This window comes from Typha latifolia, chromosome 3 (genome assembly GCF_019914945.1).
Source record: "Typha latifolia isolate L0001 chromosome 3, TyphaL0001v2, whole genome shotgun sequence".
In the NCBI taxonomy this organism is placed as follows: Eukaryota; Viridiplantae; Streptophyta; class Magnoliopsida; order Poales; family Typhaceae; genus Typha; species Typha latifolia.
The window spans coordinates 4,082,042-4,107,582 of NC_133088.1; the positions used below are offsets into that span (position 1 = coordinate 4,082,042).

Sequence of the window (25,541 nt, forward strand, 5' to 3'; positions counted from 1 at the left end):
ATGATTATTTCAATAGGGCCATCTGATGTAATCCAACACTGCATACGATGAACTTTTTCTTATCGGATCGTCCTACTGGATCCGCAACCGATTATCTCAAAGCACGTGAGGCGCGAGTGCTACTCATTGGTCGTGAGATGAGGATATAGGAATGCCGCACGGTGGGGAGAGAGGTGGCGAGGCCTATTTGGGCTTTAGCTCACATTTTTACCAAGCAGTAATCACTTTCGCTCCTAGGGTTTCTGGTTTCGTTTCAGCGCTCGCTCTTCGATCCGGTCGTCAGTAGAATTTCTATTTCGTCGAGAAGGTTTCGATCCGAAGGCGCGCGCCCGAGATTAGGGTTCTGTTCTCATTCGAAACGAGGTAAGTTTGTTTTTCGCCTTCTTTCCTAGTTCTAGCGTCGCGCTAGATCAGTCGCTGCTTTTGATATGTCGCCCGCATCAAGAGATATTTGATTTTGTTATATTTTGCATATGTTCTTTTCGAAATAATCGCTTGTAATGGTGCTAGTTCAAGTGCATGTGAAAGATTTTCCTGTTGTTGAGATTCTTTGGGAGTTTGTTCTTAACCAGAAATGTGGAAAAGGAACTCTATTTACAATTATGGCAGCATTTGTTGTAATTTATGAGCAAATCACTATGATCTTAACTGTCGGGAACACCGACGTTGCTTCTCTTTTTCCTAATTCACCGGCATCTGAAGACCTTCGATTACTTCTGCAATGGTTTCTGCCTAAAAGATATTATTTATTTTGGTGCTAACGCAAGGGCCTGTTGATAATTCTCTTTTCATTCTTTGTGAAGTTGTTTGCGTGACATATAGAGATAACAGGGAACAAGCGAAAGAAACTATATTCGACAAATCTGGTAGCGTTGGTGATAACTTATGAGTAATCACCATGATCTCACTGATGGGGAAAACAATCACTTCCTTTTCACTTTACTGGGATCTAGTAGGACCTTCAATTCCTTAACCTTAGTATCTTTTATCAGTTTAACCGAGAAAATTGTTCATTTTGGTGCTAGTAAAAGGGAAAATAGGAATTTCCTTTCTTGTTCTTCCTAAATTTATTCGCATGACATACAAATCAATCAGGAATAAGCTATAGCTGGACAGAAATTCTATTCGTCAAGTCTGGCAGCATTTATGATCATTTATGAAAGAAGATCATGATCTCAACTGTGAGGATAAACTTCATATGCATTTTTTTTGGTTAATATGACCTTACTAAATATACCTCTAAATTCAAAAAAACTATTTATCTCTTCCTCATCTAGACTATTCTCATGCCTAGAAGATTTTCTTGAGAGGGTTGCTTCTCAATTGCATGGCTCTGGACTGCAACTAAGAAGGCTTATTATTTTACCTGCAGGCTAGTCTTATACTCCCACTGGCAAATCCCTATTTTGCCTCTAGAAAGTAATTTCTGGGAGGTTAGTATAAGGTCGAAAGATGATCACAAAAATGCTGCTTCTTTTAGAAGCCTTCTTATTTTTAGTTCCACTTGGTCTCCGATTTTTCTGTAGATCAAGTCAGATTTAAGTTTTTTGACCTGGACAATTAATGCGTCAGTTGATTATCTTATAGTCAATCATGCTGTCATGCTCCATGTAAACTATAGATGTATTAGGCTTGGTTGGATATTTGGCTGCTCTAGTGATGCGTCGTTTGGGTTCCAAGCCTTTAGTAACTATTAACTAGTGGTTGTCTCATGAAAGCTTTGTAGTAATATTCTGCATTTACATATCAAACTGCTTCTGAAACTCGCCCATAAACCTGCTAGTTGTTAGACCTTTATCATGCTGATTTTCAATAATTTGAGCTGCTTCCCCATGCTTGCATTGTCACCTGGTTCATTCTCTCTTAGGCGTACTTCCAGTCATTTTCAAATTTTGTGAATTTCATATTAACGGTTGATGCTGTGAATCTCGGCTTTGGAATTTGCGTCACAGAGAATTTTTTTTCCGAACAGAAATATAAGGCTGCATTCATCCCACCTCAGGCCATGCTTGTTGGGTCTCATGGATGGGACACCCCTTCTGTAATCCGTGTATATGGCTGTGTTGGAACTAGAATCGCATTGCTATATCATTTAGCAGACAAGTTCTTGCCCTTCTTGTACTTTGGGCATTAGATACAGAAATATGAATTTTCAATAATTGCGGGACAATTAACTGTACTTTGATAAATTATAGATGAACTGTGTCAGAATATTTACATGTCACATACTATTGCTTGCTTTAAACTAAAGTAGCTGCGGTTTTTATCTGCACAATTTTACTATTGACTGTGTATATTACACCTTCAGGAACTTGCTGCTGCATTTGCTATCATATTAGCAGACACAGTCGATTTGCTTTTGTTTTTTTCTGAAAAGATTTTGATTAGATATATTTGGAGGACAGGATCTGCATGGCAAGTATACTACCTGGGGGCTCGTCGCACCATGGGACGGCAGAAAGTAGTTTACACAAGTTTTCACATGACAGCCATGACAGAAGTTGTCCTGGTCCTTCTTGGTATCTTGGTCGAAAAGAAATTGAAGAAAATTCTCCATCTAGGAGAGACGGCATCGATTTGAAGAAAGAGACATACCTTCGCAAGTCATACTGCACATATTTGCAAGATTTGGGCATGAAACTTAAAGTGTAAAGTTTCTGTATTCTTTTACTTTTGCAGTTGCTGCTGTCGTTAACTGTTTAGCTTCTTCCGAGATTTATATGTGTATTTTATGTGAAGTTGGTTACCTAGTTGATTCCTTTTCTCTGAAATTTATGGAGCATATGTTCAGAAGCCCTCTGGTTTTGAAGTCTGAAATTTGAAATAGAATTGCATAAAATGTTGTTTGGTTTTGTTTTTATGCATAGATACTGCTATTCACAATGGAGATAACATACAGGTTCTTTTGATGCAGGCCTCAAGTGACTATTGCTACTGCTATTGTATTTTGTCATCGTTTTTTCCTTCGCCAGTCCCATATAAAAAATGATAGACGGGTAAGTTCAATACTATTATATGTTGCTGCCTTCTTGATGCAAATGTTCTCTCTCTTTGCTTTTCACAGTATTAAATTAAAAGGCTTCAATATACTATACATGAAATCTGACCTGTTGGTCCTTGTATCTGTATATGAAAGTGTGTGTTTCATGAAAATGATATATTTAAAGAGAGAAAACCTTCATGGAAAACCTCAAAAGGAAAATCAATTTAAATTTTAAATTTAAGAACTGTATTTTACATCAGTTATTTTACTTTCTGATTACAATTTATCCGATCAACTCGAGAAAACCTTCATGAGATGGCCTCTTCAGTAACAGGATGGGGGGGCATATACCTCTATCCATATCTTGTCCTCTTCAGTACTGCAATGGCTAGTCTGTAGGAGCCTTATGTGCAACAACTTGAGAGCAGAAAAGAGAAAGATGACTTTTGATACTTAAATGGAGTGGATTTACTGTTACAGGTGGAAAATTTTCGTAATGCCAACATCAAGAATTGACATTAGTAGTAGATTTCTGGTTTTCTAGAATTTTGATAGACGTGAGATTTGCGAGTTAGGTCTAACTAGGAAAGTGCTATTTGTATTATCAAACAGGAGACTAATTCCAATCACCCAAGAGACATATACACAAACTAATCATCCCTTTGTGCTATCAGTGGAACTTCTAGTTGCTGTCATTTATCTTTGAAAACCCATATTGTATATAACTATATATATGTATGTCCATATATATATCTCTGTTGGTATGTGCATATCTTATATCATATTTGCTGGCTGTTAGCCTTCAAATATGTCTGCTTTGTGAAAAGCAATACTGAAAAATAAAAGATTAAAAAACCTAACTATTCAATTTTGCGTAACGAGTTCTAACAGATATATAAGACAACAAAGCCAAATATAAGGTTGTTGCACCTTCTTTTGGCCTTTTAGTTGCTGTTTCTTAACTTGTCATTCTGATATGCCTGCAGACTATTGCTACTGTTTGCATGTTTCTAGCGGGAAAGGTTGAAGAAACTCCTCGACCGATAAAGGATGTTATTCTTGTCTCATATGAGATTATACATAAGAAGGACCCTACTGCTGCCCAGAGAATCAAACAGAAGGTAACGTATCAGTTGTTTTTTGTAACTTCTGTTGGTATATCTTTTAGTTTCTGAATGCTGCAATTTGCAGTTTTGTTCTCCTTCTTTGTTACTCCCACTAGACTATGCTTCTTCCAAGAGTTAATTAGTTGCAGCACATTACTTAGCATGACTGTCAGGCTCGCTACTGCTAGCATGGATGCAAGTCACATAAACAACCTCTCCATAATCGGAATTCATCTGTCCCCGTATAAATAGGAGCCTTGTGCGCGAAAACACCCATTAATAGTTAGATGTCCCTCTTGGAGGATATAAGTTTTGTTTGTTGCCCTCCTTTTTGGCACTTAAACCTTTAGCGTTTACTTCAGGATTATCTTTTTCCCTAGTCTAAATTAGGAGCACTATTTTAGATTAGAAAATAAACATCAAATTATCCCTATTCCAAATTAGAAATATTATTCAAATTATACCACACAAAAGCCTAATTACAGTTTTACCCTTAATTTGACTCAAGTGATTTTAAAATTTCTCTCTCCTACTACCCACTTATCTCATTTCACAAACAAAAACTAATTTAAATTTTCATGCCTATTTTCGCTTAAATTTCCCACCTATTTCCTTTCTCCAACTAATATATTTCATTACATACTTAGAAGTATGTAATGTGTACCTATAGTAAATAAGAATACTTTAGTTTAAATTTATATGTCAAAGCAAGGGCATTTTAGTTAATTTTCACTTTTTATTTGTATTGTATTTTCACTTTAAGTCACATCAAATATAATTATTACACTATTATTTTAGATTATAAATGAACATAGGAATAACTATTCTTAGCACAAAGGTCACATTTTAGTAGTAAGATATAGAAATAATTATTCTCAATTGAGTCTTATTCCCAAAGAAAATGGAGCCTAGATTTTGAAAGAAACTTAAATATGTGATGGGATTAATTTGGTGAAATTTGTATGCACAGTCTAGGAAAGTTGGAACATTATGGACAATATAACTGTAGCTCTTCTTATTTTCAGAAAAATCTAACTTCAACTGTTGATGCCTCTGTTTGGTTATGAATTCTCTGGAATGTATTATATGTGAACACTATTCTAGTAAATCTCCAAGTTGCAACTTGACTTGGTGCATAATAGGCTACTATGCGTTGGTTATAATGGTAATTACTCTCTCTACGCAGGAAGTATATGAACAGCAGAAGGAGCTTATTTTACTTGGTGAACGGTTGGTACTTGCAACTCTTGGTTTCGATCTAAATGTATATCATCCTTATAAACCCCTGGTTGAAGCAATAAAAAAGTTTAAGGTTGCTCAGAATGCACTAGCACAAGTTGCTTGGAATTTTGTCAATGATGGGTATGCTGAAGCGATTATTATCCTCCTTTGCAATTTAACTATTTAGTGTATATTCATTACGCATTAAAAGGGGTGTGCAGGCTACGTACTTCGCTTTGCCTGCAATTTAAGCCCCACCATATTGCAGCCGGTGCCGTCTTCCTGGCTGCAAAATTTCTGAAAGTCAAGCTTCCATCTGATGGTGAGAGAGTTTGGTGGCAAGAATTTGATGTCAATCCACGACAATTGGAAGGTTGGTGTGTTTGATGTGGAAGTCCATCGCATATACTTGCTCGATTATGCCTTTCAATTTGAATTTTAGATATGGGCCTTGAGATGATTTAAGCTTGCAACATTGAGGTTGTAGGATATTTCCCAGTTTTCCAAGTATAGCTATCTGGAAAGTTTTGATGTCATACATTTTGTAGGTGTTTTATTTTTACTTCCCTAGTTACAAAATGCATGCAAGGATTTTATGTGAAGATAAAAGAGGTTAGGTATTTGATTGTGAGACTTGAGCCATATCATATATTTCATATGCAGGTCATAGTTGTTGTTTGGATGTTTAAGATGTACTTATGCACCTAAGTTGGTGGGTTTATTTCTGGAGTGGTTTGTTAGCGGGAATGTAGGCACACACGTATAAGATATGAAATGAATTGGGAGAACTACAAACCTACAGGACTTTATTCGCTGTCTATAAGATAATTTATGGTTACAATATCTCTTTTGGGATTATGTTGGTTTTTTCTGATTGTTTTCTTTTAGTTGCAAATAGTTGCTTCTTTTTATCCACTGATGCCATTCAGATGTACTTGTTTCTTGGGTCCAATATGTCCCATTTCTAACTTTCTATAGAATCTTATGGTGTAAATGTTGCTGTATTTTTGTAATACAACCACCAACAGAAAAAGAGCCTTACCAACACCAACAACAGAAATCACCCCCTTAATTTTGCCGTTGCACACACAAAAGGATTATACTTTTTATTTTCTTAAGGTAATTATTTATTCCAAAGTTTGTTGATTTGTATTTTGCATCATTTACCATTGCTGTTGTATCTTGATCATGATGTTAACTTGGGAATGTGTTGCTTTCAGAGGTCAGCAATCAAATGTTGGAATTGTATGAACAAAACCGTGTGGCACCACCATCCCATGGAAATGAAACTGAAGGGAGCTCTGCAAGTGGGGCCAATCAACGCCCACCTGCTAAAGCTCCAGGTGCTGCTGAAGACCCTCCTACAGAAAATGGATATCCTCATGCAACAAAACCTTCTAGTTCACAGCTCTCTGTCACGACAAGCTCATTGTCTCACCCTCTGCACGTACCACCACACCCCAATAAGCAAAATGTGGCACACAGAAATTTGCCAAGTGAAGGTAATGACCAGATGAGCAATAAACTTGGAGAAGCTAAATGTGATATTGGTATGAAGGATCATGGACATCATGAACAAGGGAGCACCACAGGATCTCTAGAATACAGATCCACTTTTGAGTCTGAATCTTTAGAAGAACAGCCCTCAGCACCTGCATTTGGTGGAGCTAATGATACTAAAGAGTGGACTTCTGGCTGCACTGAAGGCCTCAAAGGTCACTCCCCAATGGTTGATGCTATTAGGAAGATCGACAAGGACAAGGTGAAAGCTGCTTTAGAAAAACGGAGAAAATCCAGAGGTGATGTTGCTAGAAAAGTTGATGTTACAGATGAAGATGACCTTATTGAGAGAGAGCTGGAACATGGTGTTGAATTGGCTGTGGAGGATGAAAGGATTAAGCAGGAGAGGAGGCAGACCTGGTCTAAGGCGATTCATGAGGAACCCCAAAAGAACCGCCATGCAATAGAAAATGCAAACCTCGGAACTGGTAAAGCGATACAGAACACTGAAGAAGGGGAACTATCAATGGATAGTCCAGAATTCCAGTCCCCAGAGCACTGCAGTCGCAGGAGAAAGGCAGTGAGCCCAGCTGAACAGTTTGGTGGCAAGGACAGGTATGATGCCCAACAGTATCATGAACCTTCATCAAAGCAGCGAGATGGTCCAGAAGATGCACTATTTTTGGGAAGATTAGCTGAGAGGGAACATAAAAGGCTCAGACAGGAAAATCAGGTTTGATGACAGGTTGTTATGCTGAGAGAGATCTAGAAAGTGCTTAATGTTCAGACTGGCTTATATCTTTATAGACAAGTCATTGAGTGTATACTGCTTTGTGTTCTCTTGCCAAAACTTGGTTTCACCTTCATCCGTAACAGTTTTGCACTACGGACTAAAGACTTTATAACCAGCTTTGTACTGCTGAGCAATCGAACTCTGCTATGCAAATCGTCGTGCTTATAATTTGAGGTTGTAAAGACAAACTTCCTGGATTTTGTTTTCTGGGAAGATGTTTTATGAGGGATAATATTTTTTTTGAAATACTTGGATTCTTTCCTCAAATATCTAATGTTTTACATGTTCTCCAATAATAAAGATAAAAATTGTTCGCAAACTCAATCTAATTTTTCTTTGTTGTATTCTTTATATGTTTGATTTTGGGTTAGTGTCGCAAGTTCTATCCTATTCCTAGTGTTCATTATATGAACAATTGAACTGTCTTCTCTTTCTAGGTATTATATTTTGCCGTCAGCTAAGTTTGAATTGCTTTATGACTGACTGGTTGTAAGTTTGTAATAATTGAAGTCAGAAACATGTAGAAATTGAAAATTAGGGTTTTGCATGAGGCTTTCTATCACTCTTTGGAAGGTATTATAAACCCACTATCTTTGAGCTCCTTCTCGAAGTTGGATTCAGATTCGATTATATGAATAACGTATTTTAGTCAATATATTAAATATACATGTTTTATTTCTTTTCTAAATTTTTTTTTAAATGTGTAGAAAATGAGAAATAAAAGTTTTGACAAGCAGAAATAATTTTTGTCATTTTTGACATCCTATTCGTCCTCAATTTTTCAGTCGTCTGGATCTGAGAATCGAAAGACATTTGTTCTCGTTTTTGTTTTCCGTTCCCTTTATGAAATCAAATGAGATCAGAGTGACAACTTTCGTATGTCAGGTCCCACTTACCAGAGTAGCCTCTATTTCCCGTCCCCATTCCCCCCTTCCTCTCTTCATTTCTCTGAGTTCGTCGTCTCTTCCATAGTTATAACCTTAACTACTACTCAAGCATTATCCAATCCATCGTTCGAAATCTGCTCCTCAGATCCCTTTCTCATGGGTCTCCTTAGCATCATACGAAAGATCAAACGCAAAGAGAAGGAGATGCGAATTCTCATGGTGTAAGCTCCCTTCTCTCTCTCTCTCTCTCTCTCTCTCTCTCTCTCTCTCTCTCTCTCTCTCTCTCTCTCTCTCTCTCTCTCTCTCTCTCTCTCTCTCTGATTCTTTCTTTTATTGGAATCCAGGGGCCTCGACAACTCTGGTAAGACGACCATCGTGCTCAAGATCAACGGCGAGGATACCAGCGTCATAAGCCCCACCCTTGGTTTCAACATCAAGACCATCAAGTACCAGAAGTAAGCAATAGTTTGTTTAGATCTTCCTCTTTAGCTCTCTCTTGCGGTGATGTTTGAGAATTGGGTGGGATTTGATTGCTGCATTGCGATGTTAATTAGGTATTCTCTCAACATTTGGGATGTTGGGGGTCAGAAGACCATCAGATCCTACTGGAGAAATTACTTCGAACAGACCGATGGCTTGGTGTGGGTCGTCGACAGCTCCGATGTCAGGAGGTTGGACGATTGCAGGGCGGAGCTCCACAATCTGTTGAAAGAAGAGGTATCTGACTCGATTCTTCTTATGAGTATAACCATTCAGAATTTTGAAGGAAAATAGATGCGTTCCAATATTTTTGACCTAGAAAGTTGTGGTGTTCATAATTTCCTTTGGTCTTATACAAATAAAAGATGCCATCGGGTCATCTTGCAATAGCTCGTTCTAAGAAGTTGGCCAAGCTGTTCCTTACACTTGACTTCTTTTTTAATAGAACGTATGGGTTCGTACCTTTTGTAGCTCTTATTTATAGGTGATATGGAGTTAACCATTCTGAATGTTACGTCCTGGTTTAAATTTTCTAGTGTGAGAAATTTTTTTTGGCAAAACGACATCTGATTGTTCTTTTTGAAGTTGCGTCACCACCAATACTATTTCATGCTCTGCTCTTTCTACTTATGTGGGAATCAATAGCTTGTTGGCCTAATATTGAAAATTGCATTCACATAGAGTACGCTGGTTTGTTGCTGGAGCCTGGAAGATTTCCAAACTTTTATCCGGATGGAATAATGTCTAACTAGTAAATCCGGAACCAAAAGAAAACCAATTTGCTTTGAAGATACAGTTTCCTTTCATGAATTAGTAGGCTATAGTTGAAGCTTGTGGATTATGTTAAAAGCAGCACGGCTTGTTCTGACAAAATACAAAGTCCTTGAATATTTTACTTGGAAAATATAAGTGTTATACCTTGTAAATAACTCCATATCACCATTATTGACTATCACACATTATGATGATAGAAATAATCTATTATATCCATGTATGTTCTAATGGAGAAGTTTGAACTTGGGATTCATCAACATATATTGCTCAATTTCTTTGTGTATTTGAAGGTCTCTATACAAAAGTTGATGTGCTAGACCAATATAGGGTAAAGACATTGACACTGTGATATAGCTTTGATATAGATTGACAAATAGCTAATCACTGTAATACCAAAAAGATGTTAATGTGCATTGTTGCACACAATAGTAAAGTATTGCATACCTTATGACCTTTAGTTTGATTCTTATATGATCATACTTGAGACGATTTAGCGGAGTTATGTCATTCCAAAACTACTCCTTTTGGTGGTGTTATGCTTATTTAGGAATGAAGGATCTCCATCAAAAATGATTTTCATTTATCATATATCTTGGCCATATGACTTCCTTAAAAACTATTTTGCTTAATTTCTAGATCATCTTGTCTCATAATTGTCCTTTAGTTATTTTTTAACATGACCATCTATGGCAAATTTGATTTCCCAAGTGGTAATAAAATCAACAATGGCCGTGCCAATTGGTACTCATCGTGCCGGCGGCATACCAGCATGTGGCATGAGGGCTGTCACACGGCATCCCCTCCTAGTGACTATATGTTCATCGTTGAGCTTCCGTTGCCACCGACCTTGCCCCTGTTGTCACCCGTCGTGTCGGAGAGCTCCGTCGATGAAGGCGGATCCGGATCTGCAACTTAAGTCTTTATTCACCTGCCAACCCACCCAAGGTCTTCTTCCTCCTTGAGCTAGGGTTGGGGCATTCTAGTGTAGAATGCGATGCGACGACGCTTTCATTGATGGAGCTCTCCGACAGTGAACGACGGGTGATGATGGCGGCGAGCGACGATGACGATTCGAAGAGTGAAGGTGAGTAGTCTTCCTCTTCTTTTTTTCTCCCACTCTTATGGCACGGCTAGCAAGTGCCGCAACATGTGTGCGTCGTGCCGTGCCGGCAGGTGGTCGGCACAGGCCATGCCTGTGACTCGGCCATCCATGAATAATATAAAAATATTTAAAAACGAACAATTGATTTGCCATCTTGACATAGAAAAATACAGTTTTGGTGTGTGCCAAGAGAGATCTACATAATGCAGTTAGTTATGCAAACGAGTGCTTATTCTATGGAAGCATTTATATATGGGAAGGAAAATAAGATAGAACAGATTTCAAACAGATAGGTTATATACTTATATATCATAAATTGCAAAAGAAAAGATGTTTATGGAATTACCAAAGTAATGGAATAAAGAAAGAACAGAAAAAAGAAGACAGGTTTTAAGCTCCATTGTCTTGTTCAAGGAGGGGTATGCGCTTAAGTTAATTGTTTAATGCCAAGTTTGACCCGCAATTTATGAAAAGTTCTTGCTATTATGAATTTTATATTCATTCTGTTTCACTGGTTAAGTTTATTTGAGGTTCACTTGCCTTGGCTTTTGCAGAGATTATCAGGAGCATCTTTGTTAGTATTTGCAAATAAGCAAGATATTCAGGGCGCTCTCAAACCAGAAGAAATTGTTAAAGTAAGTGAAGGTTGATGTTCACTTTTATACTACTGTTATCTCTGGTTAAATTTCAGGGAGTATTAGAATGTGAGATACATAAATCTTATGAAATGCTGATCTGTTTTCATAGTATTATGTTAATGGCATCTTATTGAATCATATATTTTACCTCAGTGTTATCGAACTGTTATAATCTTCAGTTACCTGTAATACGTTCTAGTTTTAATCAGAAACAGGGAAGATGAAATTGCAGGTCTACATACCTGTGACATCTTCTCTACTGGAGATATATTAAATTATGTTTGTGAACATTTCCATAACATGAGGTTCCCAAAGTTTTCAGCTTGTACCTCCTGACAAATTTTACTGTGTAAGACTACTACAGAAGCTATATAACTTGCCCATTCGACAGAGTTTTTCACGTGTGATGTTACTCTGACATTGATTACTTACATTACACAAAGTGAGAGAGGTGCATTGTGTTCACGTAGTTCTAGGCTGGGTCTACATTGAATGTACCATCTCGAATACTATACATTGGCAGGAGATAAGTGATATTATGATTGTTGTAAATTATTTATATATGTTTGAGTAAGAATTCCTATGAGTTTTTAATTGAGCCTTCTCATAAACTTATTTATCTAAATAATCCACATCTGAAATTTAATACCAAAAGAGAGGTTTGTTTCTCATAGTCCTAACAAGAAAATTGCTGAACTTATTAGCATTTATATAAGTTGTAAATCATTGAACATTTCAAAGCTTTATTCTGAATATTCTCATCTGCTGTTTATTCCAGTTAAAGATAGTATATAGGATGAGAAGACTATTTCTTGATTTGTGTTTTTTATTTTAATTAGATAAACGACAGATAAACTGAAAGGTTTATCATATCTCGGATAAACTTGAGAAAAAAAAAATTAGATCTTATATTTGCAGCTAATGTGTCAAAATTAGACCTTTTAAATAATAAGTTTAGGTGGACTATTTAGCTAAATAAGTTTCTGTGGAGAAGGTCCAAGAAAGTGCCAACGATGTAGTGTCCTTAAATCTTATTTTGCTTTTGCATTGTCCATTGTAGTCAGCACTGGCTAATGTACTTCTGTTTCTCATGTGCTGGGCCGAAATAAAGTATACTAGGTATCCTTTTGTAGCACATATATGCTAATTTGCAAAAAGCGTTTATTTCCCCCTTTGTTTAAACTTTGTAACGCCTTACAAATAAAACCAAATGCTTTTGCTGACTCGTGTTTGAATCTGCTCTACGATCTGAAACCAGGAACTTATCTGTCTTCCTCTAATACTAGAATTTTCTTTTCCCTCTCTTCAGGTTCTTAATTTGGATGCCATGGATAAGACCAGGCACTGGGAGATTGTGGGCTGCAGTGCTTACACTGGGGAAGGACTGCTTGAAGGGTTTGACTGGCTGGTTCAAGACATTGCCTCTCGGATTTACATGCTAGACTGATGACAGTTGTGTAACCACTGCGTGGAATTTAGTAGCTGTCTACCAAATTACCTTTGTGTCAATTAGTCTTAATGAAAACACTCTACCTGAGGGTTTTTTTATCATTTTGATTCTGGAAATTGCTGCATTTTGAACGCAATAGGTGCACGGGAGAAACAGATGAATCTTAGTGGGAATAAAAAGTCATATTCCCCTGAACAGTGTGTCAAACAAAACTTAATGACAGATCTAACCATACTATAAAGTCGATTCCAATTTAGAATCTCGATGCACCAATGACCTTTCACCATGGGCCAAGTTATCAATCATACCGTAAACAACGCGAGTAAAAGTTGAGCAGAACGGGAACAACGAACAATCACCAGAATACCAAATACCAAACAAGAGATCTTATAATCCCATTTATCCATTGATTTCAGTACCATATCCTTCTCAGAAGGAGCAACACGGACGAAAGTAAACGAGAACAAAAGATAGAGCCCCCAGCTAAACCATAAAAAACTCTAAGATACTCTCCCTAATCGAAACCCAACTTCTCTACTACTAGTACTACCAACTCAGTTCCTCCAGTTGCCGTCCGAAGTCCCCTTCGAGTAGCGAGATCCACCATCATACCCCCCTCCTCCTCCTCCTCCATAGCCGCGGTCCCGTCCGCCGCCTTCACGGCGGCCACCGCCGTAACCTCCCCCGTAGCCTCCGCCGCCTCCGCCGCCTTCACGGCGGAAACCGCCTCCACCTCCACCGCCGCCCCCACGTGACTGGGCCTCGTTGACGGTGATGCTCCTCCCGTCGAGGTTCTTCCCGTTCATCCCCTCGATCGCGTCCCTCATCGCCTGCTCGTTCGCGAAAGTCACGAACCCGAACCCCCTCGACCTCCCGGTCTCTCGATCGTTGATGATCTGCATCAAGATAAAACCTCAGCAGTCCGATCTATGTCTGGATCTGAGATCCAGATCAAAAGGTAACAGATAAAAGAGAAGACACCAGAGATCGACATCTTACCTTGGAGTCCACGACCTCGCCGAAGGCCCTGAAGGCCTCCTCGAGGGAGCGGTCGTCGGTGGCCCAAGCAAGGCCGCCGACGAAGCAGCGGTACTCGACGTCAGTGGCGGCCATCGTAGGAGAGATGAAAGAGAAGAAACCCTAGATCGAACGAGAAAGAGGGGAAGAAAATCTACCACCTCTATGAGAGCACGAGTTGAAAAGGGTGCCCTGACCCTACATTTATAGATCGGTGCTGGAGGTAAGCTCACCCAATACTGTTCTGGTCACCGATATTTCTAATTCGTAGACGCTATTTTTTGCCCTTATCTTTTACGATCTTCAATCGTGCGGTAGACCGTGATGGTATTGGTTATCACGAACGGTTGGAATTGTCGCACTAATTGCCGGATAATTATTTACGGAAAAAGGTCGTGGTGGGTCACAAATCACGTGATGTGGAGCAGAAAATATCTTACCGACTAAATTACTATTGTAGCCCTTAACTTATTCTTTACTCTTGTTGTTGCTTCATAACTGACACATGTCAGTCGTGAAGTTTTCTGATAAGCAATTTAAAAGGTTTCCTTTTAAAATGATAAAGAAGCTGGCAAAGCTGCCTGGTATTATTATTAATACACATACAACCTCAAAGACTTTAAAAAGATTTAAATTTTTAATATATTTTGATTCAAGTTATAAACTAGTTGATCCAACTCATTTATGATTATAATCCATAAATTATCACTCAATAAATTAATTTATAATATGAATTAACTTGTTTATCATTTAAAACAATTTATATCCTGTGCATGGATACATAGGCACTGAAATACTACTAGGATTAAACCTCCATCAACTAACTGTATTAAACAATTGACCGGCTGAGCCACGAGTTTCAAAAAGCTGAGAGATTAGTTTGAACATTGAAGAGATCAAATCAAACACTTAACCAAAGTCGACCTATGAAAAATAATTAATCGATATATATATATATATATAATTTTACCTGCTGCATAGAATTTATAGAAGATACAGTGACAGAGATACCAACCAAACGTTGGATCAGTCCAACTCAGAAATATACAGTAATTGGTCAAAATAGGCGATAGCTGAAAAGAGGGATAAAAAGTTGCATCAAATCAACTGTCTTTCGGTGGAGAGCAGAGGTCTAATTGCTATTATATGTCCAATCTATAATTAGCAAATCATGAGTAACTAATAAATAAAACATGAGCATGATGTATTATCCCCCATTATTGTGGTTTTTATCAACTAAAGTGATACCCAATCTAAATTGCTGATTGATCAACTATTATGTATAACAGAACATAATTTTAGTCTTCAGGCATGATTATAGCTTCAGTTAGAATTTTTACACTTGAAATTATTATAAAATAGTCATAATTATCCGGCATCATATGTTATTATATTTGATAATATTATAATATGACTATATTATATGAATTATATATACCATTGATGATATATTTACGTGCTCATCTAAAATATAACATTTCTTATTATATTATTTAGCATATGATTTATATTTTACTTACCATCTCTAATATAGGGTAAAGTCCATCCACTGAGTTTCTTGGCTCATGTCCATTTTATTTTCTAACCGTCACATATATCGTATCTAATAATACATTGAGACATCATAGATGAATATATTTTTTAGCAAAGATGAATTGAGCTTAGAATTAGGTCCTATATAGATGATAGTTATATATAGAGATCGAGTTGAATTATTATTAATATATTTGTATTTCAAACATATTAGGTGATGATTTTGTATAAATAAGTAATACTGTACATGTAAGTATGTATTTTTTATACTCATACCTATTGTAAGTTTGATGATTTATCGTGACCAATATAAATTATGCTAAAAATATTTAATTGTTTTGTATTGCTGTGATATATACAGAGATTCTTCTGCTGAGATATTAATTTGGTATTTATTTTTAACGCTTGTTGGTCCTCTTATGTGAATCATGTGGGCTCGTGGGATCCATGTAGTCGATGGAAATTCTTGAGTCATCCCCCTCCTCTAGTCTACTCCCAACAGGCTTCTTCACATTCAAATTCTTTAACAGAGATACACATAGCTCAAGTGCTTACTGGTCGGACATTTTAAGGCCTTGTTCTTAACCTTATCTCATGGCAGCTAAACTTTCCAACTTTTGAGAAAGGAAAGTACCACTACTTCTATTTAGGCGCAATTTGTGGGTCTGTTCTTTGATTGTTGGCTATTCAACATTTTTGTGAATATTGCTGTCGATTTTGGTTGGCCTCCGAAGGGTGACGCCTACACTTAGACTAAAGTACGATTTAGATTTACTCAAATTTGTATCAAGATGTTGATGCCCCGAGCAATAAGTTGTTCTAGCTTGTTGCTTATCATAAATTTTTTTACTATTTATTTCATATGTAGTCAGTCATATTGGGCATTGGCTACCATTTGACTATCTATCCTCTTGTTCTGATTTCCAAATATACTCATGTCCCTAGTAGCAATATTCTCAGAAATATCTTAATTCTAAATCTTTTGAAAAGAGATAAAAAGAAACACATACATTAACAACACAACTAATTTAAAAAATAATACGAAATAAGGTCCCACCGAGATTTGAACTCGGGTTACTGGATTCAGAGTCCAATGTCCTGACCACTAGACCATGGGACCAAGTTGGTTAGTAGGTGATGTAAATAATTTATAATAATCAAAACTTAGTACCATACAATTCAGTTTTCCACCCTCCAGTGCAGAGAACTAGAGAATTGAGAAAAATCTTTCAATGTCGCCGGTGGCACGAGCGCTCGCATTCCAGCGTCGCTTCTCCTCCTCCTCCTCCCTCGCTTCTGAGAAGAAGAAATGGGATGCGGTGGTCATCGGTGGAGGCCACAACGGCCTCACCGCTGCCGCCTACCTCGCCCGCTCCGGCCTCTCTGTAGCCGTCCTCGAGAAGCGCCACGTCATCGGTGGCGCCGCCGTCACCGAGGAGATTGTCCCTGGTTTCCGCTTCTCCCGATGTAGCTATCTCCAAAGCCTCCTCCGGCCTTCCATCATTAAGTATTCCCTCTCTCTCTCTCTCTCTCTCTCTCTCTCTCTCACTTTCATCGGTTTCCCTCTCCATTTTTGTTTCTTCAATCGCTTCTTGGTTCTTGTTTAGGGAGCTCGAGTTGGAGAGGCACGGGCTTAAGCTCCTCCGGAGGAATCCCTCATCCTTCACCCCGTGTCTTGATGGAAGGTATCTCCTACTTGGGCCGGACGCGGAGTTGAATCACTCGGAGATCGCCAAGTTCTCCAAGAAGGACGCGATGACGTATCCGATGTGAGTGGGAAACTTTATGTTTTGGGTATCAATCCAGCGGGATAGTGATCGATCCTTCAGTCACTCTATAGTCTTTCTCTTGTAAGTCGTAACAGTAATAGGCCAAGAAAATGCTTCATCCTGTGATTGAATGCAAATAATGCAACAAATTCTACTGCAAAATAATAATTTTTTGGTGCATAGTGATATTCAGAGCCAAAAGAATTAAAGATAAAAATCTGCAGGAAATTCTTTTATAAAATGACTTAACTAAGCGAATGAAAGAGGAGTTGGAGATGAGAGGGTAATAGGCAGTTCCTAATTATATAAGAAATATAACTTGGAGGAGTTGCAACTCCTTCCAGTGGATTATCTTTTAATCTGTTGAAGGTAATCGCTTCAGATAAAAGAAATACTTATTACTAAATTGATGGAAAGGTTTTCCTAATTGTAAGTGAATTGGAGTATCTCGTAAACCTTTGAAGTTAACCAATTGGAGAAAATCTACTATCAAATTGATGAAAGGTTCTGCAAATTGTTAATCGCTGCAATAAAAATAAATATATACCACCAAATTGATCGAAAGGTTCTGCAAAATTTAGTGAATTGGGATGGTAGTCTCTTCTTTTAACTAGTATCAATGAAACTTTGAAGCCTACAAATATGAAATTTCAAGTACTCTAATTTTTACGATTTAGATTTGGAATAATGTTTACTTTGTGTAGATATGAAAAGCAGCTGGAAAAGTTCTGCAAATTCATGGATTTTCTTCTAGATTCACCAACACCAGAAACAAGGCATGGTGTCCCATCTCTATCTGGTCAGCTGAAGGATAAATTACAGAAATCAGCATTTTGGAGTCGTTGTCTCCAACATGTTTATGCATTGGGACAGAAGGACATGTTGTAAGTAGTTTTCATTATCTCCAGCATTCATAGTTGTTTTCTCCAACACGTACATGTAGGATCTATGATGCTTGGAATATCATCAACACTTGAAACATTTGGACAATTTCTTTTGTTGTTTAGTATGCTTCCTGTGTTTTCATGCTGCATTGTAATGCTCTTGGCAGGGATTTCATGGACCTCTTACTTTCACCAGCATCAAAGGTTTTGAATAACTGGTTTGAGGTAATTACTACGTTCCATAGTTAACAAGAAATTAGTACTGAAATTCTAGTATCTGTTAAAGTTTCATGTTTTCGAGTAGATGCTTCTTTTATATAATTAGTCTAGATATGTATTTGCATAACTGAGCTGTTCACCTTTTTCCAGTTCAAAGAAGGCTGAAAAATATCAATGTTTTCCTTTTCCAAATTGTCATGTGTTTCTCAAATATTATATTGTATCCGTGAACTCATTCCTGTGCCATCTACCATAGTAGATGATGCTTGTGATTATCTAGTTATTAATTTATACGTAAATGTTCTATGCCTGGATGAATGTCTTAGAGTTACGAGTTTTTTGAGAACCTTTTTAAGATGAATGAATATAGTAAAGCTATCATTGGCAGATTATCAAATGAAATGATATGACAATTCAACCAATACCATATACCTGTTTGCAGACGGAGGTGCTGAAGGCAACACTTGCAACCGATGCTGTGATTGGTTCTATGGTATGAATTGCTTAATATATTTATTTATATTTGAGCACAAAATTGGCCACAACTGTATTCTCCTTGAATCTTTTATTAAACAAGATAATCTTTCTTCTAGAGTCTGTGAGTTCTTTCTAATTTATAGGATTAAACATTTCTTTGTTTCACCTTTTCTCAATAATGCATTAATTTGCGATTGATTTGTTTCATGTATTTCTTCCGTAGGCAACTGTCCACACTCCAGGTTCTGGATATGTTTTACTACATCATGTAATGGGGGAAACAGCTGGTGAACGTGGTGTTTGGTCGTATGCTTCTAACTTGCTCTGACCTATGTGAAGCTTATTTTTCAACTTCTTCATGAAAATGCATAGCTTTCAAGCACTTTTTTGGAGATATAAAATTTGTTGACATTCAAGTTTATGTTTCACTGTATGTAAATTGTGATTAAATGGCTTGATGTAATGTAATTAAGAATATATGCTACTCATTTATTAAGTAGCCAAATTTATGGATACATTTAAAATGCTAGGTGGTAGTAAGTAGTAACAGGGAAACCATGTATATCAGTTTTCACATGCAACATATTAAAGCACAAACATGCAGAAAGGATATGTGTGAAGACAAAATAATGCACTTGCAAAGTAGCCAACTATAATATTAGTATTTGGTAACCTGTGGCAGTGTATTTGTAAGTTACTGCAGCTGAAGTGAAGCAAGACTTTTCAAGTGTATTTAATTGAGAAACTAAGAAGTGGGTATTGGATTGATCGTCTAATTGATGACCTGTCCTCTATAAAAGTTAACACAAATAAAACCATCAGTATATCAAGTTCATCTAGTTAGTTCCATGGTCTTTAACATTTTTTTATGTATCTTTGAACCAGTTCATGTGTTGCACAGTTGCTCATGTAGAGATAATGAAGTGGCTCACAGATTCTTATTGGCTGGTGACTGCATACTTGGCATTTTCTAAAATTGCTGTTCACACATTTTGGTAGAGAGAAATGCACATGCATGACAATAGTCATCATCTTACCTTCTAAGTGAACATGTCTTGAAGGAAATAACATGCTGCAGGTATGTTGAAGGTGGAATGGGCTCGGTGTCCTTGGCAATAAGTAAGGCAGCCTGTGAAGCAGGGGTGCACATTTTGACGAATGCAGAGGTGTGATTCCCTGATCCATGATATCCTTTACCTTCGTAGCCTACTGAAGCAACCTTTTCCCCTAAAAAAAAGTTATTTTGATCCTTCGCTTCTTATTTAAGTCATAATATTAAGTTTAATATGAGATACTGCATAGATTTGTTAACAATTGGTTGTTCTCTATTCCTTCGTTAGTAAAATTTGTAAATGTTATGAATCATGGATGACTGGCACGGCCTCGTGCCCGTCATGTGCTAATGTAGAGACAGTTTTTTTTGTTTTTTTATTTTTATCAATCTTTATCAAATTAACTTTACTAATTTTCTTAACAAACATGATATGACATGTGGAACCCATTAAATTTTTTTTTTTAATTTCCATCAATCATCATCAATTAACTTTTGTCATTTGTCATTCTTTAATTTCTATAATTATTATTTAACAAATATGGAATGACAACTCATTTGTCATTTTTTAAAATTAGAATGAGAATTCATGTCTAATTTTCGTTTATCATTCTCTAATTTCAATCAAATTATGTATTATCATATTTTGTCATCTAATCTTATTTTTTTTTGTCTTTTTTTTATTTTCATCCATTAAATATTTCTAAAACTCTCATGTTAAACACAAATTTGTTTAACACCTCTCTCAACTCCTCCAACCGTAACCCTTCTTATTTTGTCTTTCTTTCTTTTTATTTTCTTAATAACTTCCTATTCCGGTGATCTTATTTGATGGTGGCACCGCCATCGTTGCCAAAAATATCTCTAAATGTCATAAACTTTTTATTAAAAATATTATAAATGCGTACCACTAGCACGGGGCCGCTCGGCACGTGCTACCAGCACGGCCATCGTTGGTTATGATGCTTGTTATGTGTAGTATAGTCATTCCAAAAATATATATTCCTCTAGCATGCAGCTCAAGATGAGAATGCTCGAAAAGAATTTCAACCTTTTACGATTGGTTTTAACCTGACATGAATCTTGTAGAGTTTGGTATCAATTTTTGGACTAAAGCAAAATCCAACAGTAGAGGAACTTACTAGAAAAAATATGATTTCTCTTTTGGAGTCTTCTAGTTTCTTCGTGGTTTCTTCAACAATATTTTGAGTGGCAGTACACTCTGCTCTCTCACAACCTCTACACTAATCAATTATTCCACCTTTGTTGTTTAGGTTGCACAATTAATTGTCAATGAGAATACTGGAGCAGTAACAGGGGTAAATCCTTTCCTTTTAGATCCACATGAATGCATATGTTCCATTTTCTGTAACCTTTATACGATTAATGAACTACTCAGGTGGCGCTGGCTGATGGAACACAGGTGCACTCATCAGTTGTTTTGTCAAACGCTACACCATATCGAACTTTTGTGGTAATTTATATGCAATTGGTTTGTTATCTTTTATCATGTGAAAGAAATAACTAATTAAGTGATTTTAGACAGTATTACAATGTGAATAACAATTTTCTATGCTTTATGCCTTGTTCTCATGTAGGAACTAGTGCCTGCTAACCTTCTTCCAGAAGATTTCCTTGGTGCCATTAAGAACTTGGATTACAGCTCAGTAAGATTTTTTTAGTATTTACTGACACAAGTTATTTCTGGCATATACGTGGGCCTGATTAATAATATTCCTCAATTTTCTTGTTTTGCAAACAGGCTGCAGATTCTAAAATATTTAATGTAGATCTTATCTTCATATATATATATATATATATATATAGCAGAGAGAGAGAGAGAGAGAGAGAGAGAGAGAGAGAGAGAGAGAGAGAGAGAGTATCCTAATGCACGAGGTTCCCAACTATGCGGGGTAGGAGAGTAGATGTACACAATCTGTCTTACTCTTGCTACTGAAGAAGTTGTTTCCAAAACTTAAAACCATGACTTCTTGGAAGCAAGGGGCAACCCTGACTGTCACACCAAGTAATGCCCTCTAGATTTTTGTCCTTGGTATACTATGCATAACATGAATCTATATCAACAATGCCAACGGAACTTTGACTATAGGTGAATATTGTACTCAGCTAAATCTCAACTAGTTGTAGTGCTTCCTTATTGATAGTTTTCCGTAGTTCCAAATGGAGATAATAAATGTAACAACTTTTGATCATTAATAATTACATAATACATCTACTTCAGAGAAAGCAAGTTGGACAATGCAATGGTTAGTGCTCATAAAATATGTTGATGTTTATAAAACTGCAGTAAAAGAGAAGCCTATTTATATGTCAATATGTCATCCAAGATAAGAGTCTGTTTAGGCCTTGTACCTTGAAATGTTGCACAATTTGAACTTTTTTATTACCTTTGCAGAGTTACTGGTCTGTGCTATTACTTTGACTGCCTTTAGGAGTGAAAAATCATGTCCCTTCTATTATGTATTAGTTAAGGCTGATTCACATACTAAATTCAAGATACATGAATAACTTTGGAGCAACATTACTTTCTTCTGGATTGGATGGCTACCTCTTACATGTCAATTTGGAACTTGCCATTCCAAACTCTTGCTGGTCAGATTATGTTGCGTCGCTTAATATGTAGACAAGTGAATTTTGTAATTACCTCAACTTATGCCAGGCTGCTGTTTTCTGACATACAGGGAACAACAAAACTTAACCTGGCCGTTGATAGGTTGCCTCAGTTTCACTGTTGCAAAGGTAACCTGCTTGAGGCAGGTCCTCAACATGTCGGCACAATTCACATAGGATCCGAAAGGTACTCTATTAAATTGGTTTTGCTATTCTCTGATTTAGACTGGTTTAATGATATTCTGTGCAACTCCTGGCACAATTTTTCAATTTATTTAATAAAGTTTTCCTTTATGTTTTATCGCTAGGTCTACATATCTAGTGAAAGAAGTATCTGTCTATGTATCTACAAATTATAATAGCATTTTGCACTGATTGCTTATTGATTAAAGCTCAACTGCAAAATGCCCATAGGAGGAGAAGAATCCTATCTGTAATATGCAAAATGATTATAGCTTATTGTAAGGAAAGAACATATCGCCTAACAAGAGAATATCCAGAATCGTGTAATTACTGATCCTATCTTGCTGATGTTCATGTAGACTTTTCCCATGTCTAGGGTAGTCCCCAGAGAAATGCTCTTTGATTAGATGATCCTGAACTGACCAAGAATCTAGGAGGTTGTTTAATTCTATTATCCAATTAACCTTAATAGCTTTCATTGTGAGTAGCTCTCACCTTATTTTACTTTGCCTGGAAATCAGCACCAATTTCCTCAGGTTGACAGCTGAACTTTAACATCTGTCTATTCTTTTGAGTTCTCTAAATTTAGCTGATGATTGAAATTATATTCTAATAATTTTACATGTAAAGGGGTGCATGTTCAATTAAACATTTTGTCAATCTTTCATCTAGTTCAAGCTATGCGGAACTTGTTTTCTTTGTTTCCTCCTAAGTTGCTTACATGAAGTAATTCTTATACAGCTCTGAAGAAAACTTGTTGCCCATCTTTTCCTTTGTCTTCTAGATTTTGGATTAATTTTCTTGCATTGTATTTTCAAGCATGGAGGAAATTGATATAGCAAACAAAGATGCCTTAATTGGTTTGCCATCTAGAAGACCTCTCATTGAAATGACAATTCCCTCTGTCTTGGATAAGACCATTTCTCCACCAGGTATGACGAGTTTTTGACTACTGCATTCAAAGTGAGATGATTAGAATAGACTTTTGTCCAGTTCTATTGCTTGCAAAAAAATATATCTTGTTATCAGTATAATCTTGATTAGATTGAGAAAACTACTCAGGTTGTGATCGAAGAACCTTTTTCTATTTGACCTTTTTTTTATGAAATTGGACTAAGCTTTCTCTCTTTTTCTTTTAGGTCAGCATGTGATTAATCTTTTTGTTCAATACACACCCTACAAACTTCTGGAAGGCAGCTGGCAAGATCCTACAGTCAGAGTGAGTTGGTTTTTGTACCGATGTACCTTTAGTTGATTCATTTCTTTGAGCTCTCCCATGTTTGAAAACCACAATTGAGATCATAAGCTTATTTTTGCATGTTGAAATTTTGGACCATTATATAGAATAGTGTCAGCTGAATCTCATGTGTTGTGATGGGAAGAAACTTTAATATTGTCCTTCTCCATGTCATCTTTTTGAGGTTTGACGAACATATTGACCATTTGAAGAGGAATAATTCTCAGGAATCATTTGCTCAAAGATGTTTCTCACTGATTGATGAGTATGCGCCTGGATTCAGTTCATCAATTATCAATTATGATATGTTGGCACCACCTGATCTTGAAAAGGAGTTTGGTCTAACTGGTAAAGTCTCACCATATTTATTTAATGTGTAGGCCTTTTAGATGGTGCTGAGAATGTAATGTTATTTCTGCATGTATATAATGGTTCCTTTCCAAACTTGCGTTGCCAACTATGTAACTGTACACATCATTAAACAGGTGGCAATATCTTTCATGGTGCGATGGGCTTGGATTCTCTTTTCTTAATGCGACCAGTGAAGGGATGGTATGTTTGGAAGTTTACTTAACCATGTTAATCTAAAAAAATGTTCTTTATTTTATACTCTTTCAGAAATCTCAATATGGTTATCTATCCCACCTTGATTTCTATTCATAAGGATTTGATTTGCAACTTCAGGTCAGATTACAGAACACCTTTGAAGGGGCTTTATCTTTGCGGTAGTGGTGCACACCCTGGAGGTGGTGTAATGGGTGCTGCTGGGCGTAATGCTGCTTCTGTCGTTATTCAAGATACGAAGAAGTCTAATTGAAACATTCGATGTAATTTGCTCGTGGATAATGACAAAATGTACATGAGGGGATCTTTTGATCTTTGCTTGTGCTCTTCTTGCTGGGAATATTTACCCTTTTCTTCTTCCTGTTCTCTCCACGATAGATTGCTTTGCAAATTTTTTTCCTTCTATCCTAAAAGTCAACACTTTTAGCTATTAACTCTGATTTGTTCTCTTTGGTGATTGACAGGAGATCGCAAATCCTTATTGTGCGCGAGAATCTCTACTACAAGTGAGTTATGCAGGATTTATTCCCGATGGCTGTCTTCAGGTGTTTGAGCAGCAGAATTGTGGCCGCTTCTGGGAAAGAAATGTCTACTGGTTACCGTTGAAGGCTATAAATAGTTGGACAAGGTTTCTGTTGACAAGATGCCAACCACAAAAACTCATCAGAATCTGACGGTCAGGCATTTGCACTCTTAACTTTGAAATGGGGGCCAGATGTATTCAGATTGCCTATCTTCATTTTTTTTCTACATATGATGTTATTGTCTACATTTCTGCTTACTGCTTTTTTTTATTAGTTAAACGGATGGAGTATTTTAGACCTCAGTATTGGCTCATATGACAGTATGATACCTATATTTGGCTTTTTATCTAAATAAGAACTCCAAAATTTCAGTGTGCAACATAAGAAAGAAAGAAAAAAAAAACAGAGACTGCTGCTCCAAAACAGAAAAAAAAAAAATGGTTCAAGAAAGTCTGCTGGTAAAGTTCTATGAAGTAAAAAATTAGAGAAAATGATGAATAATTTGAAAGGTCTCTCAA

General features: G+C 36.9%; 4 protein-coding genes and 1 non-coding gene across 6 annotated transcripts; 3 read left to right on the forward strand and 2 right to left on the reverse strand.

Moving 5' to 3' along the window:
• Window positions 1-128: 128 nt before the first annotated feature.
• Window positions 129-7,922, forward strand: LOC140784276 (cyclin-T1-3-like). The gene is made up of 7 exons (XM_073131571.1): window positions 129-363; window positions 2,406-2,648; window positions 2,915-2,996; window positions 3,970-4,104; window positions 5,276-5,451; window positions 5,532-5,683; window positions 6,531-7,922. The coding sequence occupies exons 2-7, from the start codon at window positions 2,413-2,415 to the stop codon at window positions 7,547-7,549; spliced, it is 1,800 nt and encodes a 599-aa protein (XP_072987672.1). The 5' UTR covers window positions 129-363; window positions 2,406-2,412; the 3' UTR covers window positions 7,550-7,922.
• A 468-nt stretch (window positions 7,923-8,390) lies between these two features.
• LOC140784277 (ADP-ribosylation factor-like protein 2) lies at window positions 8,391-13,035 on the forward strand. Its single transcript, XM_073131572.1, has 5 exons — window positions 8,391-8,711; window positions 8,835-8,945; window positions 9,045-9,207; window positions 11,401-11,481; window positions 12,794-13,035. The coding sequence occupies exons 1-5, from the start codon at window positions 8,482-8,484 to the stop codon at window positions 12,929-12,931; spliced, it is 723 nt and encodes a 240-aa protein (XP_072987673.1). The 5' UTR covers window positions 8,391-8,481; the 3' UTR covers window positions 12,932-13,035.
• A 270-nt stretch (window positions 13,036-13,305) lies between these two features.
• LOC140784279 (glycine-rich RNA-binding protein GRP2A-like) lies at window positions 13,306-14,195 on the reverse strand. The gene is made up of 2 exons (XM_073131573.1): window positions 13,934-14,195; window positions 13,306-13,830 (listed from the first exon to the last, which is right to left on the reverse strand). Exons 1-2 carry the CDS (start codon window positions 14,045-14,047, stop codon window positions 13,489-13,491), a joined length of 456 nt encoding a protein of 151 aa, XP_072987674.1. The 5' UTR covers window positions 14,048-14,195; the 3' UTR covers window positions 13,306-13,488.
• A 2,337-nt stretch (window positions 14,196-16,532) lies between these two features.
• Window positions 16,533-16,604, reverse strand: TRNAQ-CUG (transfer RNA glutamine (anticodon CUG)). Its single transcript has one exon. It is a non-coding gene; the product is annotated as a tRNA-Gln (tRNA).
• A 66-nt stretch (window positions 16,605-16,670) lies between these two features.
• Window positions 16,671-25,325, forward strand: LOC140784862 (uncharacterized). Of its 2 annotated transcripts, none has more exons than XM_073132451.1 (17): window positions 16,671-16,991; window positions 17,092-17,253; window positions 17,958-18,137; window positions 18,305-18,362; window positions 18,799-18,849; window positions 19,057-19,139; window positions 19,912-19,999; window positions 21,159-21,203; window positions 21,284-21,358; window positions 21,483-21,551; window positions 22,587-22,702; window positions 23,518-23,630; window positions 23,838-23,917; window positions 24,163-24,283; window positions 24,421-24,487; window positions 24,620-24,790; window positions 24,964-25,325. In XM_073132451.1, the coding sequence occupies exons 1-16, from the start codon at window positions 16,717-16,719 to the stop codon at window positions 24,750-24,752; spliced, it is 1,716 nt and encodes a 571-aa protein (XP_072988552.1). In that variant the 5' UTR covers window positions 16,671-16,716; the 3' UTR covers window positions 24,753-24,790; window positions 24,964-25,325. The 2 variants fall into 2 exon arrangements, with proteins under 2 accessions (XP_072988552.1, XP_072988553.1); XM_073132452.1 differs by having other exon boundaries at window positions 16,690-16,991; window positions 24,620-24,762.
• Window positions 25,326-25,541: the final 216 nt, after the last annotated feature.